Below are 18,733 nucleotides of genomic sequence, written 5' to 3'. Positions count from 1 at the left end.
AGTTTAGAGCATTTTGACTGAGCTTTTACAACAGACATGTTAATGTTCAGTAACAATATGAACACTAAACCTGACAAAAGAAAGAGTAGATGTTTCCACCAGAAAAAAGGCTGGTTTTCTAAATGTGTTTTAGTAGTCAGAAGTAGAACACACTAGGTTAGTGTCACAAAAAAAAGTTTCCAACAAAAAAGCATTTTGTGATAAGAAACAACTCAAGCAGATTGATGACATTGACTCTAATAAAAGACAGATTTTTGATGAAAGAATTTTTTACAGCCATACAACAATAAAAGTATGAGCGTTACATGACTTGAGGTTGCATTTTTTTTTAACTCATTCACTACCATTGACGGCTAAAGACGTCATAGTAAATTTATTTTTTTTTTTTTTTTTTACTCGGCTGGTAGTGATTGAGTTAAATGGCATTCCGTATTCACGTTATATATTGCATCATCTTTTCTCACAGCCGGACGTACTTTCTATTACATATTGCGATAATGTGTTTGCAGACGGTGTCCAATGTGTATGGTAACATTTCTCTTTTCTTCGTCGAATCTTTACTCAAACGCTGCGCCAATCTCAAATCCAAAGTGATACAATGCCACCATCTACAGGGATCTGTTAGGCAACTGGGCTCTTCCTGTTTGTTGAATTATTATTATTATTTCACAAAAATGTTCAAAAGCCAATGGCAAAATTGTCAATGTCAGTTTTCGATCCACTGCAGCTAATGTGCTTTTACGCTTTAGCAGTGAGAGCGCAGCGAGTTCCTTAACCCTTTGAAAATACTCTTATTTCAACCCATCTGGTCCAAGGCAGATAGTGCGAGTGTCGGATTGGGAGGATCAAACAAACAAGGACCCTAAGAGGAATCGCAGGGAAAAGACCAGAATGGCTGCACGATTGAAAACAGAGCCTCTTATAGGGAATCGGGATTGACACCAGTCCAAGATCAGATTTAAAGAAGTCAAGAAAGTTATGTTAGGGTTCACTACAACAACCCTCGATGCCGAGCCTTGAAATGTGATGACCAACGCAGTCTGCGCTTCACGTTAATTTATTTTTCACTTGTAATTTCACCTCTTGACATTTGTATGTTAACGGCTATTGCAGCTCACTGGGGAAGAGCTTCTTACTTCAAAGCTGCTTTCGAAGCTCAGCCAGACGGCTCTAAAAGGCTCCGCAGAAATCCAATTGTGCAATAATGGGATTGTTAAAAGGGGGGAATGTGCATGAGTGCAGAAAGGAGGGACACACTTTGCTACGAGGGAACATGTCAGTGCATCTGCATGTTAATTGCATGTGTTCTGTTTGTGAGCTAATTTTGTGCTACAAGTGCAGCATTTTTCTACTCTACACAAAACCGGAGTTCAGTCCACTCCCCAAAAAAGCCTTATGAAAGTTGAAGGCTAACATTTTAGCTTGTATTAGTTTCTAAAACTCTTTTAAAAAAATAATAAGCCAGTCAGACATTTGCAAATTTAATTGATAGTATGAAAACAAAAGCAGGTAACAAAACAATCCGCAGATGTGACAAAGCAAGTGTTAAGCACCAGTTGGACCCTCTTCTAGATTGCAATATTGAAATGTATTTAAATCGACAACATTGTGCGTGTGCGTGTGTGTATAGAAACATGTTTTCACACATTAATGCTGCACGCAATAGGAGACGTACCAAAATCACACACAGCAAACATCAGACGCTGTAAACAGAAACAAATGTATCATCCCATTACTCTCTATTCCAAAACTTTTATTTGATGATAGAAGCTGCCACATCTAAAATGTTTTTTCATCATCACTGTCAGTTAATTATTTTGTCATCCTTTAGCTGATTTTGGAGGATATTATTACATACTTTTTTTTTTTGCTCTCTTTAAATGTATTCAAATTAGAGACAAAGCCAAAACACACCACTCATGTAGCGATTTAATTAAATAAGTGCACCAAAACGATAAAGTGAAGATTTTAGGAGATATCCGCAATATTGCAGAAAAGTGCCAAAGAATTAAAGATATCATCAAATGACAACCACCAAATGTGTTTCAATGGTATGTTTTGGATTCCCCCCTCCTAACTTTTCATTTCGAAACTTGTGATGAAAGGACAGCTCAGGAACCACAAATAAAACCGACACAATTTTACCCTCAGATTAATCCCATCAGAAGACATGCATTCTCTTCATCCATTCTGTCCATCAATTCCCCATTTTGTCAAGTGAAATGTGTCTTATCTTATAAAAATAAAAGACACTAAAAATGTAGTTTAAAGCATCAGCATCGTCTGTGCTTGTAGTTCTGAAAAGTGCATAAAGTTAATAAAAGACATAAATAGGAATTGGGAGGTTGAATTCAATGAATCTGGATGGTCCTGTCGCCTCAAAGGCCTCTTGGATTTTTTTCTTCAAATCCACACAGGATGATTCATGTCCTCATACGAGACTTTTTGTGAAGAAACGGTAATCGGAGTTTGGCAGCCTCTTTGTCCTTATAACTCCAAAACAGTTGAGTGTTTATTTCCATGGAAGGATGGAGGGAATTCCCATATTGCCGCATTGTAGAAGGTCCAAAGTCAATGGAAACCCATGTGAAGGAACGTCCTACCTTGTTTTATTTGAGTCCTGCCTCAGTCGCAGCTTCTTAACTTGGAGCTCTTTGAAGGCGGTCTTCAAACATGACAGTTGAAGAAAGCACAAGCTCGAGGATCCACGTTGATGTCTTCTCACACCACTGGAAGGCAAACAAACATAGTGCAATTCATGAATTTTACAGAAAATCTGAAAGGTTATTTGAATATTGAGCCGCAGCATTATAGGAATGAATTGGATAAACCAGCCGTCGGCCGATAGCGAGCACTAAATTACAAAATGGACCTTGGACTTATTCTAGGGACTTGACATAAATTGATTGTTATTTATTTATTTTTTTTATATAAATACCACCACAACATTTTCTCGGCTCCTCCCATCCAGCTAACTGACTGGATGCCTAGACACAAAAATCTGTGCCTCGGCAACCAGTCATTTAGCACTTAATGTTAACTCATGCACGTGTCCCAACAGCCAGCTTCTCTTATTCTTATTCAAACAGAGAACAATGTTGTTATCTTTGACCACCTGAAACCTTTCCTAGCTCGAAAAACAATTGCTATTTCCTACCTGACAACATAAACTGATACAATTAAATCCTGCAAAAATGAAAAATTTCAATGATAGTGTGTTAGGATTAAAGAGGGGAGTTCGGTAATAAAGTGATCAGTCATCCTAACTGCTAGTATCATTATTAATTGCTCTATGTGAACATTAAGATGTTGACATCAAAGAGAAATGAGGTACCGCTCTCAGAAGGATAGCATGGCGCTCGGTGCTTCTGCGAGTAGACAGACTTTTCCGGGATGAAGTGATGAGCGTGTGTCCTCTTACGGCATTCCTGCCTCCACCAACAACTGGAGCAAGAAGCAAAAGGAAACCAGCACCGTGAGTTCATGCACAATGTGCTATCTTATTTATAAAGCTTCCACACGGCTTACTTTAACAGCGTGCACACCACAATGATTAGCACACAGCCGATCACGCACAACACCAGCACGGTGGCGACGGTCTGCGGGCGGTGGTTGGTGGCCACAACAGCCAGCAGGTCTGCATGCTCGCACCTCATCCCGACAAAGCCGGGATGGCATCTGCAACACGAGGGGAGGAAGGACGAATTGGAGTGATTGTCTTTTGAATAAAATAAAATCTGATCTGAAAGGTAATTCAACTCCAAAAACTTTTTTGCGCACATTCTGTCAAACCCTTTTTAGAGAACTACACCAATTTATGCGTCTTTATTAAGAAGGTTGTTGTGGACTAGAAATGGAATTAAGATAAGGATGTACGGTGTTGAAAGTGACTTTTTCCTTTTCCTTTTTTATCAGAATGTACTTACATGCAAGCAGGTGTCTCCTCCAATATCAGGAAGCGACATGTTCCGTGGAAACAGAAGTGACGATGGGAGTCCGGACAGTCATCGAAATGAGAGCGAACAGCCGCCGCCACAAACTCTGACAGGTGATTAAAAAAACACAAACACGCACAATGACTGTGACACGAGTGAGAAACAAATTAAATCAGTGTGTGTAATTGTGCCTTGACAGACAACAGTCAGTGACCCAGGTGACTATCATGGCATGTAAAAATAGCCAAATAAGCCTGAGGAGGCTGAGGCCCTGAAGCATTGTACTCGCTGTTCTAAATCCTAAAGCTGACACCCACGCCACTCACTGTGGGACCCGAGCCTATTGTCCCCAGTTGTGTATGGATTTGCTTAGATCCACCGCATTACCTGGGAGGAACAATTAGTGCGGAGATAAGTCACAGATGAAAAAAAAAACCTGTATGAGAGCCGAGTAGAGTTTTTCACCCAAACAATGGGACAAAGACATCCGCTGACGTGAACGCCCCGTCACGAACGAAAGGTTGACATTTTTTTCCACAAGTCAGCCGTACAGTCAGAGAAATTCCAACATCGTTCACTCAGAGTGAAGTCAGTGTTCTGTGAGCAGCCAAACAGATGCAGCAGTGTCGCATTAAGGCACTGGATGAGTTTTGCTCACACACTTCCATTCCATTCCGACGCTAAATGGGGTTTGGAGCGCAGCCTACATGCATTGTCTTCTGCTGTCGGGTTCCGTGAAAGCCCTCTGTTGTCTGGGAGCCGTCGGCCTCCCCACCCCTCTCCTCTTCCGCACCGGTTTTCACAGAGCAAGAAAAGACACACTGGGACAGGATCCATCCAGCCTCTGGGGCAAGCGAGATGCTACCCGGATCATCTTGCAGCGGCTTTTGTGTTGAAAAAGCAGCTCAAATTAATGCCCCATAATTGCTGATGCACCATGAGGCTAAGAGGATCAATTAACTATCAGCGTGTGACACATTGTCTGCTTACAGTGGGAAAATAAAGTCTACACACCCTTGTTCAAATGCCAGGATTTTATATAACAAAAAAAAAAAAAGTCCATGATAAATCATGTTGAATAAATATATGTACCATTAGGACTTTACACTGGCACCCAGTCGGCTGTAGAATACTTTTTTAAAATTATGCTACCGGTGTCGAAATCACTGAATGCATTGAAGAAATTCTCATAGAATATAAACACAAAAGGGTTCAGAGGTCACCACACCCAGGTCAATTAGTGAAGCCCAGAGTTCAAAGCAAACACGGTGCATCAGCAATAAGCTGTTATGCTGCATGCAAATGGTATAAGATACTCACAGAACTGAAGTTGGTCCCAAATGTAAATTCTTATAAATCCAGGTTAGAAATCACAATACTCCCACCACCCACACATACCTCCGATTAAGATCTTTGAGAGCATTTCTATAATCTTTTTATTTTCCAAAATCATGTTCTTGCGCTTTATGTTCTTTTAGTAAACTACTTTATACTTATCTACTTGTCTATAAAAGGTCTGAAATTATTTTGCCTTTAAATGTTGATGTAGTGTGAAGTACATTGAGTTACCTTGAAATAAAGCAGCCTTGCTTTTCTTGGCCTAAATCTGAAGATTCAAATTTTAAAAAAAAAGAAAAAAAAAACTTTTGCGAGGGAAACTCAAAATTAACAACTGAGATAGTGCGGTTGCACAAGGGTGGGCTTTTTCTTCTGGGATGTAGATGGTTTCAGAATGAACCAGTCACATTTGAACTCATGTTAAATAGGAGCCAGCACACACCTGTCACCATTTAGTACTTCTGATTAAACCAGTGCTTCTCAATTAGTTTCTGTTATGCAAAACACACACACACCTTACAGCTCATGTCAATGTAGGCAGAAAGCTTCCACAGCATCAGAGGGATTTTACTGTTCACAGGTATCAGTCGGGAGAATGGTTAAAACATATATATATATTTCCAAGGCCCAATTTAGCACAGTCAAGATAGTCATCATTAAGTGGAGAAATTATGGCAAAACTACCAAGAACCGGATGCGCCTCCAAAATTGATGAAAACACAAAAACGAAAACTCATTGTCGAATATTGAAGGTGCTGCCATTGCGGTGGCAGTATCACGGTTCGAAGCCCCAAAAACGAGTCAGTGCGAGCACAAAACATGTCGACATCTGGTAGAATTCATAAAGATGCCATGAAATGCCTACTAACCTTATTTGGGGTTAATCAGAGGCAGTTGAAATAGTGGCAGGGGTGTGCTGCTGACTCCCATTTAACATGAATTTGAACGTGATTGGTTAATTGAGAACACAACCGCATCCCCAATTATAAGAGGGTGACATTATCTTGGTTGTTTTTTTCGTTTCCCCTCTAAGAGATTTCAGTTTCAATTCTTCGTACAGGTCACATTAAGTCTGGAAAAAGTATTGAAATTATTTGTTTTGGACTCATTTTTTACATATCATAAAAACTTGGAATTTGAACAGGGGTGTGTAGACTTTTTAAATCCACTATATGCTTCAAAGAGGACCAGACATGTGAACTGGACTGCAAGCTCAGGATGGTTTTGCAACTTACTTTTCACTGGGGGGATGTCAGAGGTGGTTGTGGTCGTCGTCGCTGCTGTTGTAGAGACTGTCGTAATGACGCCAGCAGACACTCCAGAGCTGCCAGCTGAGGCGTATGCAGCCAACGCTGTTTTGGTAGGGATGGAGATGGTCGTGTCTGACCGACTCGGCTTTGTTCCAAATGAAAAAATTGAACCTGTAAGAGAGGGTGGATAGGTTGAAAAACATCTACAAAAAAAAAGTGGTAGTCTCTTTGTATTCTCATCTGTAGTGGATGTTTCTCGTGAATTTTTAACAATCCACACATTGATTGGCATTCGATCATTTGAATTTTTAAAAATTATTTATATCTTTAAATCAGGAGTTCATGAGTTGAATCACACAGCGACTTTTTCTATCCATCTTCTTGCACGATGGCTTAGCCAAAAATCATGCAGCAGTTTATTTATCCAGCGCGAGTTTGCAAAGTAAGCTGAAAATTCTTTCCTCTTCGTTGGTGTTTTACGCTAACGGTTTTTAAAATGTAGGCCTTAAATTGTATGCTGTGGGTCAATAATGTTCCAATGCAATGCATTTTTTCAAATTGAAAGTGTAAATTTTAATCGAACACAATGATAATCAGTCTAATTTTATGAAAGACTAAAGAAATCCGAGAATATTAACTGTTGAGCGGATGAAATTCGGAGCATTTTGGTCTCTAAACTATTAATTGATTCTCAAAAATGATTGACAATTTCATTTTAGATTAATCACTGCGCCAACATGAACTGTAGTTTTTCTCCCGTCCACAAAGTTAAACACGTTTCATTTTTGTGCAATAACACAAGATAATAATTCCTGCACACATTGAGAGTGGACTCTAAAGTTGGTATAAAAAGTCTACACACCCTTATGCAAATGCCAGCTTTCGTGATTGTAAAAAAAACAAACAAAAAAAAACAAGACCAAGTAATTTCAAAACTTTTCCCACCACGATCATGAAGTATAACTTCCATAACTCCATTTAAAAAAAACACTAACCTCCTGGACAGGGGGGATAAAAGCAAGATGCAAATTCTCAGAATTGTAGATGTGACTGTGTTCAGAATTAACCAATCACATTTAAATTATTTAATTAAATTAATTAATTTTATGTTAAAACGGGAGTCAGCACACACTTTCCATCATTTAAAGCACCACTGACTAACACCAAGTAAAGTTCAGATGTTCAAGCAAGCTTTTTCTAAAATGTTGTTCCCTTCTAGCAGAAATTTAAATGATTTATCTGGGTCTCATGCTTTTTACATCACAAAAATCTTACTTTTGAAAAGGGGGGTGTAGACTTTTGATAACAACTGCAAGGAAACCCCTGACATTTGTTCCAACGTTAAAAATGACCAAAATTGATAACGCGCTCGTCCATCTTGTGACCAGACTTACTCGCAGATGTCGAGGAGGCTGTGTGGCCGCTTCCCGAGGTATTGAGAGTAGTTTTTGCTTTGACGGGAATGTTGCCTTCGAGGGTTGTCGAGGTGATTTGCCCTGCTCCTATTGTGAACAGTGAACCTTTGGGGAAAGAACACACGCGTACACGCACGCACACCCACACGCCCACGCAAACACCCATACACACACAGTCCGTCCTTATGTGGAAAAACTGACAGATATCACCACCAATACTGGAATACTGTACAAAGGAAAGCCAATATCAAGTACCACAGACATACTATAAGTAACCAAAGGAATACAACATAAGTCTGTATTAATAAATTACATCCGTGTGTATCACCACCTAGGACAAACTAACATACACAAACATGGGAAAATGGATGACACATCTCCTTTTACTTTTGCCAAATAACCCGAGACTCAGTAAGTAGACCTTTATGATCATGTGACCTGGTCTTCAGTGCAATATGATACTTTATTTGGAGGGTATAGGTAGGCCCATCAATACAACAAATGGGGTCAAGCATCCACTAAAAGGATGAGACTGAAGCACTAAAAATACACCAGTGTCTCACACGCCATCTCAGCTAAACCACCACATGGAAACAACAATCTGGGATTTTTTATTACTGTATTTCTTCTCCTACACATACAAACAATTCAATGACCTCCAGTAAAAGAATTACTTTTTTTATTTAAGTCTTCATAAAGAAAATCAAGGTCACTTTTGATTGACACCAGGTATTATTTTTAACTGATATAATGAGCGATGTTTCTAATCATTTGGTAACTTTATGAGTTATAAGGAAGAATATTACAGTTTGACAACCATAATAATAAAGATTGTTAAATTAATAATCTCGAAATTATAATTATGTAAGTAAACGCAGAATTTGTTATGTTTTTGTTTTAAAAATGCCACATTGATGTTCACTATAATATCCAGTTAATTTCTTTAAAGTAATTGTAGCTCAAATTCACATGTTAATACCGTTCAAAAACAAATTTACTCTTATAAAATAATAGTTAATAAACAAGCCAAACGACAAAATTGCAAACTCACCACTTATGAGGAAAATCGCATCCCATAATATCCGAGTCATGGTGACTGACCACTTGTGGTCTCAACTAAGGCAATTTGTCGGCCAGTTTGAACGAAATGTGTGCTGAGAAGAAGCACTGCGGCCTCCGCAAATAAACATTTAAACTGGCTGACGTGCGCACACCAAATGACACGCACTATAGAAAATATATCACGCGAGGAAGTTTTTCGAAGAAAACTAATCAAGAACTTTTCCAGTGTAGGACCTTGCAACCTAAGAGCGTTCAATTGAGGAAACCAGTGGAAGCCCCTCAGGGACGGGCCAATCAGACGCGAGGACATTAAGATAGTAGCACCTCATTGGTCACTCCTTGTATGTCACGTTTTTTTCAGCTGTAATTTATGTGTCAAAGCCGCGCCCTCCTCTGTATTGTTTGGTGGCATTAGGGATGCATTTATATATAGTGTATTCTTCGGTGACTATGTACTTACCAACGCAGTTCTGTAATTCATTCTAAAATGTAATTAGAAAATTAGCCATGAAAATACTGTTTCCTGCTAACTGGCTTGTGCAGCAACAAAACTGTGCTGCCTATGTGCCGCGTTTGAGACTTTTTTTTTTCCATTTTCTTTTTTTTTTTATTAAAGCAAAAGGTTAATACAAGCAAAATATAAAACTGAGAGAAGAATCACACAAAATGTCACTAATCAATCTGTCCATGAATAGTAGTACAGGGCGCCCTCAAAATCTCGTTCCGATTTTTATATTCTTACAAAAGCAATCAATGGGATATGTTAATGAGAGTTTTTCCATATACTCTGGGGTTGTCAACGTTTTCAGACAGCCATTATTTATGTATATATACATTATCCTGTTGTTGAGCCTGCATATACAATTTGGTTTCAGTAAACAATAATTTTCCCTCCCCAATTGTCCTGATTAGAGTCAAGGGCATGTTAGAACCTGTCAGAGCTAATTTGGGAAATTGAGATTTGACGTTAATCTATGTACAATGCGTTAGAACTGTAATCATCAGTCAGTATATCGAATGTGTAAAGGGAAAGACAGGAAAACAGTGACATCTGCTGGATTTCCTTTGGCACTGCAGATTTACCACAGACCCCCACTATTTCAGATGTAATCTGCAAAAGGATTTTGTGTGAAGTGCAAACGTATACAATCCAAATATAAATGAAATGGAAGTCACTTTAGTTTGTACATAATGCTGATATTTTGCTGCATAAAAAAGCGCATTGTTGGAACATAAGAAGTACTGGTGAGACGCTCAAGAATAAAATAATTTTATGAGCTGTGTCGTACTGATGAGCATGTCCCCCTCACAGACATGAGGTCCTCGTTTGTGGAGTTGGAACGTTCTTCGCCATGTTTATGCTTCCACAGTATTGTCCTCTCCTCTTTGTCGGTCCTTTTCCCTTCCACCCGAGTTAGAGACAACAATATTAAATTTCGCTGAGCCATTATGTTGTGAGCATGTCACAAACTGTTCAATATTATTAGATTATTGTCTTCTATCAAACCAAGAACTTGATTCATTTTTTTAAAGATATGAAAAGGGGAGCTCAAGTCATATATATGGCATTTCGATTTCACAATTTCCAACACCCGTATCGCAAATTGCATGTGCTTCCATTTCTGTGCAACCTTATTAAATAATATATCATTAATAATATCCTATCCTATACTATTGTTTTGCTTTAATTTTATTTTGATGTGATTCTGATCATGCTCATCTAGGATCATCAGTATGATGTTGCTTTGTAAATTCTATATTGCGGGAAATTTCCTGTTTGACAATTTTGAAACTCACTCCACACTGAGTGAAATCTTTCACGATTTTATTTATTTATGTATTTATTTATAATTTGTTTATTTGCAATTTGGATGCAATAAACATTTTATTTTGAGCGTGGATATCAGGGACAACTTGCCTGATGAAAATGTATTTTTAGGGGTCTCCCTTTAATTAAAGTTAAAGTTAAACTAAATGAACTTTTCAACTTTTCATTTCTCAATTGGTGAGAAACGCATGTGTCAAAGAGATCATGGCGCTCCTGCCCACATGGGCCCCAAGTGTTTGGAGCTGGTTCTGTCAGATCAGCACTCTTGCTCACCGCCTCGAGGATGACGTCACCGCCGAAAGAAGAAAACGCCTCGCTCGTTGCCTGATGCTCGGAGTTGGATCTGCCGGAACCGGACCGACTTCCCGGCGACCACTGACTTGACCAAGATGTCACACGATGGGCAACAAAAGGTAAATAAACAATAAATAATCAATCACCTATTTCAGAATGTATACGATCATTCTGCGTTTGTTTGCTGGACCAATTACATAATCAAACAAACGTCTCGTGGTGCCTTTTTAAGTGCGCAAATAAAAGCTATCCAGTAATTGTCTGGAAAAACTCGAATGATAAGTTATTAGATGAATTCAGCATTGCAGCTACTGCACCTCGATTAGAGTTGAGCTCCACAAGAATGAAGAACTTTTATTACATTAAAAACCTTATTTCGAAAGTATAAGATTATTTTGTTTCATTAATGACACTAACTTGGACCAATGTGCAAGTGTGTGCGTCTGCTTCCACCCAAAATATATGAAAGTTTGTTCGCTTTACAGAGCAGCTCTTCGACACTGGTGCTCATGGTTGCTTCTGCAGCCATTGGAGGAACTCTTCAATATGGATATAACCTGGCCATCATGAATGCACCCACTACTGTGAGTGTAATAATAATTTTAAAGGGAAAAAACACAAAAAGGTGTTTATGCATTGTTTGAGATACTCATAGGGCCACATTAGGTACACTATTGCAAGAGATGTGTTTTCATTCCATGCAGCATTGGCTGAAGGTGTTTTAAGTATGCTTAGTATATTGTATATTGTCACTCAAACGGGTCATCCAGATATTTGTGTTGCCTCCAGTCAATCATTAGTTTACACTTGTGGCTTATTAACGCAAATTAATTGTGCCAATGATGCAAGTTTTCCTTTTTCCCTTTTTTGTAGCTATTGCAACTATTCATTTTAAAGAAAAAAATCATTCTTAATTGAATAATGCTGTATGTATTGGACTGTCACTATACTTCATGACGTTTTGAAATTCAATTTAAGCAAAATACATTAAATAATAAAATGTAGGGGCAGTCTCGTATGGTTAAATTGAGACTTGCTTAGTAAATGTCGTTGTTAGTGGATGTAAAGCAGATCAAATGGTTAATGAGTGTCAGCTTTAATCGTCTCGTGTTGCCTTTGGAGTCAAAAATGAGTGCTGGATGCATCTTACAGTTCATACAGAACTTTATCAACGAGACCTTTGTGGCGCGCTGGGGCATCCAGCTGGAGAACTACCAGGTGACTCTGGTGTGGACCATCATCGTCTCCATCTTCTCGTTAGGAGGCCTTGTGGGGGCTCTCATCGCTGGGCCCCTGTCCATTCGCTACGGGAGGTAACAACCACGGAACACAGAACCTCAGAACTGTGATGCAGTGGTGCTAACTAATGTGCTGCACTCAATAAAACAATCCATTAAAATTCCAAAGTTGTAGTGAATTCATTACCGTTCAAAGGTGCACATAAGTGGTGCGCCGGTGCGCACGAGCACTGCAAATTGAATATTCCGCGCCCGTTCGGGTCTGTCAGAATAACGGAGCTCAGCCAGTCAGCTTGACTTTGATCAGGCTATGCGGTCTCAATTCAAAGTCAAGTCAGCCGCCACAACAATGAACGGGTCGTAGGAGAGACACCAGCGAAGCGGTTAGCTTCATGTCACTGTGGCGCAGCTCCAACGGTCCGTGAAAAATATGTCCTTGCGGTCCGTGGTGCAAAAAAATCATTGGGCAATGGACCGCGCAAGTGTGCTAAACGAGCTGATGACATATCTGACACTGCAAGTCAGAAGTGGCCAATTAATTTTTTGAATGGGCTATGCAACTCAATTGTGTTCAATATGAATTTAATGTAGTAAATTGTTTTGTTTTAGTGAGCTGCAATAAGAAATTGTGAAACCTGAACAAAAACCGAAAAAGTTTATTCTATTATAAAATAACGCTCACTTTAGATTAGAAATGGAAATTGATTAGAATTGAGCAATTCCTTATCGATTCCCAGCGAGTGAGTGAATGAAATTAATACAAATTATTTGTGATTTCACTGATGTCATTGTGATTATTTATATCATTTTATGCTACAAGAATGCAATTCTACATACTTGATATATGACCCCCCTCTTTGATAATAAAAGCTTTGCAAATGTTGCAAGTACTAAAACTTTGGTATTGCTACTTTGGCCACCAAAAAAGGTCCCCATTGGTGGAGAACTTCAGAATCAATGCACATTTTTTTTCTCTTTGTGCCATCATTGCTTATCTTTGACACGAGAGGAATAAATTCAATCGTTTGAAAGCAAAAAAAAAAAAAGAATTTCTAGAAATTATATTATTTTAAATTAATTTAATTAATTATTTGAGCTTTTGATCCATTATTTTTTTGGATTGATCATTTGGTTGTGGTTGTAGTTTACAATGGTGCACAACGGCACTGCACTTCTCTGCATCTTGTCATATCATTTATTCTGCTTTTCATTTCTTTTTGCAAGGAAAAAGTGCCTGCTGCTCAACAACGTTTTCCTCCTAAGCGGTGCCCTCCTGGCTTTGACAAGTAGAGCCGCCGCGTCTGTTGAAATGATCATCCTGTCACGTGTCCTTGTTGGAATTAATTCAGGTTTGTTACTTAGTGTCTGATCACTTCCATCGAAGAATGCGATCCTCCACTCATGGCATCTGTCTGTTGTGCAGGAATCAGCATGAACGTGCAACCGATGTATTTTGGAGAAAGTGCGCCAAAGCATCTCAGGGGGGCTGTGTCTTTATCCTGTGCTGTTTTTACATCCTTTGGAGTTGTATTAGGACAAGTGGTGGGACTCAGGTGAGGATTCTGAATACTAATAAAAATAATGATAAAGGCAGCATGGAGATATGAAAAAATGAAGGTTTGGAGTAAAAATACCCAGTAGCCTTCTATTGAATCATGCAAAGATGCTCACCCTGGATCTTTCACTTCTAGAGAGATTTTGGGCAGTGAGTGGTGCTGGCAGTATCTTCTTGCCAGTAACGCCATACCTGGCGTGATTCAACTCGTGACCCTGCCCTGGTTCCCAGAAAGCCCCAGATACTTACTCATTGATAGGGGGGACAAAGAGGCCTGCATCAATGGTGAGGATGCTCACAGAAAAAAAAAAGGAGAGGTATGAGGTCAGAAAAATAGACTAACTCCAGCAAATTGAAGACATGAATGCTTGTTTAGTTTGTGGCTTCATCGAAGGTCACTGAACTTCCCCATGTAACTTTTAACTGACATCTGTTCAACATTGCCCATTAGAAAATGTGCAATTCGGTGGTGTTGCTCCTTCTCAGCTCTTCGGCGGTTGCGTGGCTGCGAGGTCCAGAGCAGCGAACTGGCTGAGATCCTGCAGGAACAAGCCGAAACCAAAGGCATGAGGCCCAGCCAGCCTTGGGAGCTTTTCCGTGACCGCGCTGTGCGCTGGCAGCTCGTCACCGTCATCGTCATCAGCAGCGCCATGCAGCTGTGCGGCAACGACTCGGTATGACCTTTATGAATGTACTGTAAGTCTTCGGTAGCAGTGTCACTGACACCAACGCACTGGATCAGATGTTGTGGCCACAATATCCTTCCAAGCGATGTGGCAAGTTGATTAGAAATTTGAGATCCACTAGTGGGTTTTGCATTTCCAAATTAAAAATGAATGCTTGTGAAGATGCATAAAGATGTGAATGGCAGCTTGGTGCCATCCAACATCCATCTACTCCTGACTGCCTCTACATGAGGTCATCACCAATAAAAATAAAAAAAAGAATGAACGATCACGTTGCATTTATTAAGTCAGGCAAAAAAAAAAAATAAATACTGTACTAATACTGTTCTATGAAGCAGGTCATGAATATTTTGGTTGGAACATTCATGAAATGATTCATTCGTATGACCCTCAGAGGCATGCATGTTATTTCTGATTGCCGTTATTAAAAAAAACAAAAAAACGTGTAAAATGTTGTTTCAGGTGTGTAGTTAAAGGTACGTCTAGTGAGTTTAAATTCCGTAGCCACATGTTGCCTTCAGTTTAACTGCATACTTGATGGATTTATAACCGGGAGTATTAACTGAATTATGTAATCAACTTTGGAAGGCACAAACCCTTTGTTTGTATCCCAGACTCCCGCTTATAATATGTGAGAGTGCTTCCATGGTATGGAGTCGCATATACCTTTGTTAATTCGGGAAACTTTAATGTCTGATGATGTCATTCTCTTCTTGTGTTCTTGTCTGCCTTCCAGATCTACTTTTATGCATCTTACGTTTTTAAAGAGGCTGGAATATCAACTGACCAAATCCAGTATGTCACAATCGGCACAGGCACGTGTGAATTCACAGCCTGCATCATGTGTGTAAGTCGCTTACAGCTGCGCAGACGAGGGGTTTGTCTAAAGTTATACTTTATGGAATTCTCCTCACTAATGTGCATATCGTTAGCAGTGGTGTAGAACTGCAAAGCAGCACACTGACAACCGTTGTGTATTTTAGCTGCAGGAGATGGGAAATTGAACGCCTGATATGACATGATTTCAGAACCTGCTGATTGAGCGGAAAGGTCGGAGGTTCCTGCTGATGGGAGGCTACATCTTCATGACCGTCTGGGCTGTTGTCTTCACCATTGCTTTGTCCTTTGAGGTACACACCTTCCATTTAAATGGCTTGTACAGTTAGGTGTGTGCCGCAGTATGTACAGTGGGTATAGAAAAAGTCTACACACCCCTGTTAAAATGCCAGGGTTTTTCCTATAATAAAAAAGGAGGCATCTCATTTAAAGATAAATAACTTAAAAAGCTTTTCACTATCCATGTGACCTATAACAAGGTACAACTCAATTGAAATAAAAAAAAAAGCAAATAAAAATTAACTGACCGCACGTGGTTACATAAGTGCGCACGCCAGCTTATCATTAAGAATGTTGCTGTGGACAGAACCAAAAAATAATTACATTCAAATGTGTGAAAGTTTTAACTCTAGATAAAGTTCAGTTATTCTAACTTTTTTCATTCTATCAGAAGCTCCAAGTTGATGTGCTAATCCGGACTGGTATTTTAAACTTGTGATAGTTACCTCCACTTATAAAAAAAAAAAAAAAAAAAAAGGAGAGAGAGAGAAAATACTTGAAATCTACCAAAGGCATTCAGGAAAATGTACAGTATTATGGCCCGAGGAATTTGTTTTAAGGTGATTTGTAAATTCTGACCATAGCTACATCGGGAGAGGCACACCATGATTTTCGTTATTTATTTCTATTTGAACCACTTGGAAAAAAATCTCACTTGCGTTGTGCAGGTCATAGATCAAATTATGCATGGATAAAGTTTCTTGGTCTCATTTTTTCACATCACAAAACCTGGCATTTGAACAGTGGCCTGTAGATTTTTTTTTTTTTACCCACGACTGTACAAAAATGCAGATCAGTTTAAGCCAGGAGAGGGTGTTATGTCATCACTGAGTTAACTGTGACTATGCTCACTGTGACATTGGAACAGCACTTAATATCTTGGATGCCTTTCCTGAGTATGGCCTGTATCTTCACCTACATCCTCAGCTTTGGCATGGGACCAGGTCAGTGGAAATGACATGGAATAATAATGGTGCAAGCATGAAATGTTAATATCTTAGCCTTTTTTAGTAAGCCACTCATAGATGTAGTTCATATTTGGTGTACATAATTTCATATGTCTTTGTGAGGTGCAGGAATAATTCGCATTGCAAATGATTGTATAATTACACTATCTTGCAAACATACAGTATATGTCCATGTCTAGCTGGAGTGACTGGAGTCCTGCCCACAGAGATCTTCAATCAAACTGCAAGGCCGGCGGCCTACATGATTGCCGGCTCTATGATGTGGCTTAACCTCTTCATTGTCGGAATGATCTTTCCATTTCTAGTGGTGGGTACTTGTCACTCATCATTCATTGTGCAATGCAGAAGCGTTACCAGCCCCTTAATAATGCCACACAATTCAGAAGTCCATGCATACGTGGGATTTTGACAGACTGAAAGATTTTTATTTTTATTTGCCAGGTTGAAAGCCCATTTTCCTTGGTAAAAAAAAAATTAATTAAAATTATTTGGGGGTCCTAGTCACTTGAACTGTAAAACTGACACTGGTGCAGACATCAGTACCTTCAATAGAGTTTGAGTCGTACAAATATAATGCACACACTTCGCCAAATCTTATCTGTTGTGTTTTTTCTTTTTTCTTTTTTGCAGAGTGCGATGCGCCAGTATTGTTTTGTACCTTTTGCAACAGTGTGTCTGCTCTCAGCGCTGTACGTGGGCCTGGTCCTGCCGGAAACCAAGGGCAAGTCTTTGTCAGCCATCACCGGCGAATTCCACAAGCTCAACTTCAAAAAGAAGGTGGGAGCGCAAAGCAATCTGATTCGGTATCAGCTGGGAGAAGTATATGCATCCTCTGCCGTGTAGAAGCGCACCTTGAGTCTAATAGAGCTGCTTTTGTATTTTCACTGATGTGCACTTTGATACGTGATTCAAATACCACAAATATTTTGTGTTCAGCTTACTCTACAGCAGAAATATTATTTGCATCTGGATGTAAATGTACAACAAACCTCTAAATGGTATATGATGTGTGGAGGACGGGCCTTGTCATTTCCCAACATTTGTTGATCCAATGCACAGATTTCACTGCACACTACCAAAAAAAAGGTCACACAAAGTATATTCTGTTAATGAAGTAACGATGAAGTGTGAGAAATCTGGTCCTGTTTAGTTGAACACATTTATTTTGTCATATGAACAGTAATAGGTTAAAGGTACCTTCTGCCATCTAGTGGAAGATTATGTAATTGCTTCGTCTGTCATTATTCATCGACGTATGGATCGATAAGCACAAATACATTAATTGTTGTAAATAATAACTTTTGTACCGATGAAGTGAATTCTGAAGTAAAATGAGTGTGGGCACCATCCCAAATGACACTGTAAATGTCCACACACCATCCGTTTCCATGATGACTAAAAATTATGAACGTGTGTTTGCACGCATTTTTACATGTTTGTTTTCTTTATTGTGTGCTCTGTTTTAAACAAAAGACATTGAAATATATTGTGTTATACGTGTATTTTTATGCCACTGAAAGAAAAGCCGAAGGTAACAATTAAGTATTTTCCTGGATATTAAAGCATCGACATGTAGTAAATTGATGTGGTCTGTCACGCCAAACTATGTAAAAATTTTGTTTTCAGTATCAACAGATGTATTTTGAATGTATTAATATATGCACAAAAACAAAATAATGGGACTAAAAAATTACACAAACAGTATACTACAGAGACGCTGTACAGGGTGGTCAAGTTTTAAAAACTTGTATTTGACCAACAATTCGTAAACTTTTTAAATCTACTATGTGGGTGTCCCAAAAGTCACTAAGTTCCTACTGCATTTAATTTCTTAAAATTTAAATGTGTAAATAATCATCATCCTCATAAGTATTGCTTTTGAAGTACAGTGGTTACCAGAGCTGGGCACTTGACCTTTTTTTGCCAGTCAGTCCCCCGCCCTCCGGCCACAATCTCTATACCGTTCGGGCCTCGACCCACTGGCCTTATTCCCAAAAACTGTCGGGATATTATAGTTAACGAAAATTAACAAAATAACCCAAATGAAA

At 39.1% G+C, this 18,733-nt stretch overlaps 2 protein-coding genes across 2 annotated transcripts; one reads left to right on the top strand and one right to left on the bottom strand.

Moving 5' to 3' along the window:
* Nucleotides 1-1,468: 1,468 nt before the first annotated feature.
* Nucleotides 1,469-9,339, bottom strand: tgfa (transforming growth factor, alpha). The gene is made up of 7 exons (XM_088309115.1): nt 8,990-9,339; nt 7,918-8,043; nt 6,509-6,694; nt 3,927-4,041; nt 3,529-3,678; nt 3,335-3,444; nt 1,469-2,729 (listed from the first exon to the last, which is right to left on the bottom strand). Exons 1-7 carry the CDS (start codon nt 9,027-9,029, stop codon nt 2,722-2,724), a joined length of 735 nt encoding a protein of 244 aa, XP_088165241.1. The 5' UTR covers nt 9,030-9,339; the 3' UTR covers nt 1,469-2,721.
* Nucleotides 9,340-11,131: 1,792 nt separating this feature from the next.
* LOC148327553 (solute carrier family 2, facilitated glucose transporter member 11-like) lies at nt 11,132-18,243 on the top strand. The gene is made up of 12 exons (XM_088309984.1): nt 11,132-11,241; nt 11,608-11,706; nt 12,275-12,435; nt 13,585-13,709; nt 13,784-13,913; nt 14,052-14,200; nt 14,402-14,589; nt 15,338-15,448; nt 15,630-15,731; nt 16,586-16,661; nt 16,865-16,992; nt 17,316-18,243. Exons 1-12 carry the CDS (start codon nt 11,218-11,220, stop codon nt 17,526-17,528), a joined length of 1,506 nt encoding a protein of 501 aa, XP_088166110.1. The 5' UTR covers nt 11,132-11,217; the 3' UTR covers nt 17,529-18,243.
* The last annotated feature ends 490 nt before the right edge of the window (nt 18,244-18,733 follow it).

The sequence above is a fragment of the Idiotropiscis lumnitzeri genome, chromosome 11 (assembly GCF_059441095.1).
Source record: "Idiotropiscis lumnitzeri isolate Australia: NSW breed Sydney's pygmy pipehorse chromosome 11, RoL_Ilum_1.0, whole genome shotgun sequence".
In the NCBI taxonomy this organism is placed as follows: domain Eukaryota; kingdom Metazoa; phylum Chordata; class Actinopteri; order Syngnathiformes; family Syngnathidae; genus Idiotropiscis; species Idiotropiscis lumnitzeri.
Note: the sequence above shows the minus strand (reverse complement) of the source record. Positions and strands in the feature narration are given on the sequence as shown.

Coding starts and splice junctions, on each gene's coding strand:
- tgfa (XM_088309115.1), bottom strand. CDS start 9,029: ATGACTCGGATATTATGGGATGCGATTTTCCTCATAAGTG. Junction 8,044..8,989: donor TGCGATTTTCCTCATAAGTG/GTGAGTTTGCAA, acceptor CTTTCCCCAAAG/GTTCACTGTTCACAATAGGA. Junction 3,445..3,528: donor GTGGTGTGCACGCTGTTAAA/GTAAGCCGTGTG, acceptor TTCTTGCTCCAG/TTGTTGGTGGAGGCAGGAAT.
- LOC148327553 (XM_088309984.1), top strand. CDS start 11,218: ATGTCACACGATGGGCAACAAAAG. Junction 14,201..14,401: donor CAAAGAGGCCTGCATCAATG/GTGAGGATGCTC, acceptor GCTCCTTCTCAG/CTCTTCGGCGGTTGCGTGGC. Junction 15,732..16,585: donor CCATTGCTTTGTCCTTTGAG/GTACACACCTTC, acceptor ACATTGGAACAG/CACTTAATATCTTGGATGCC.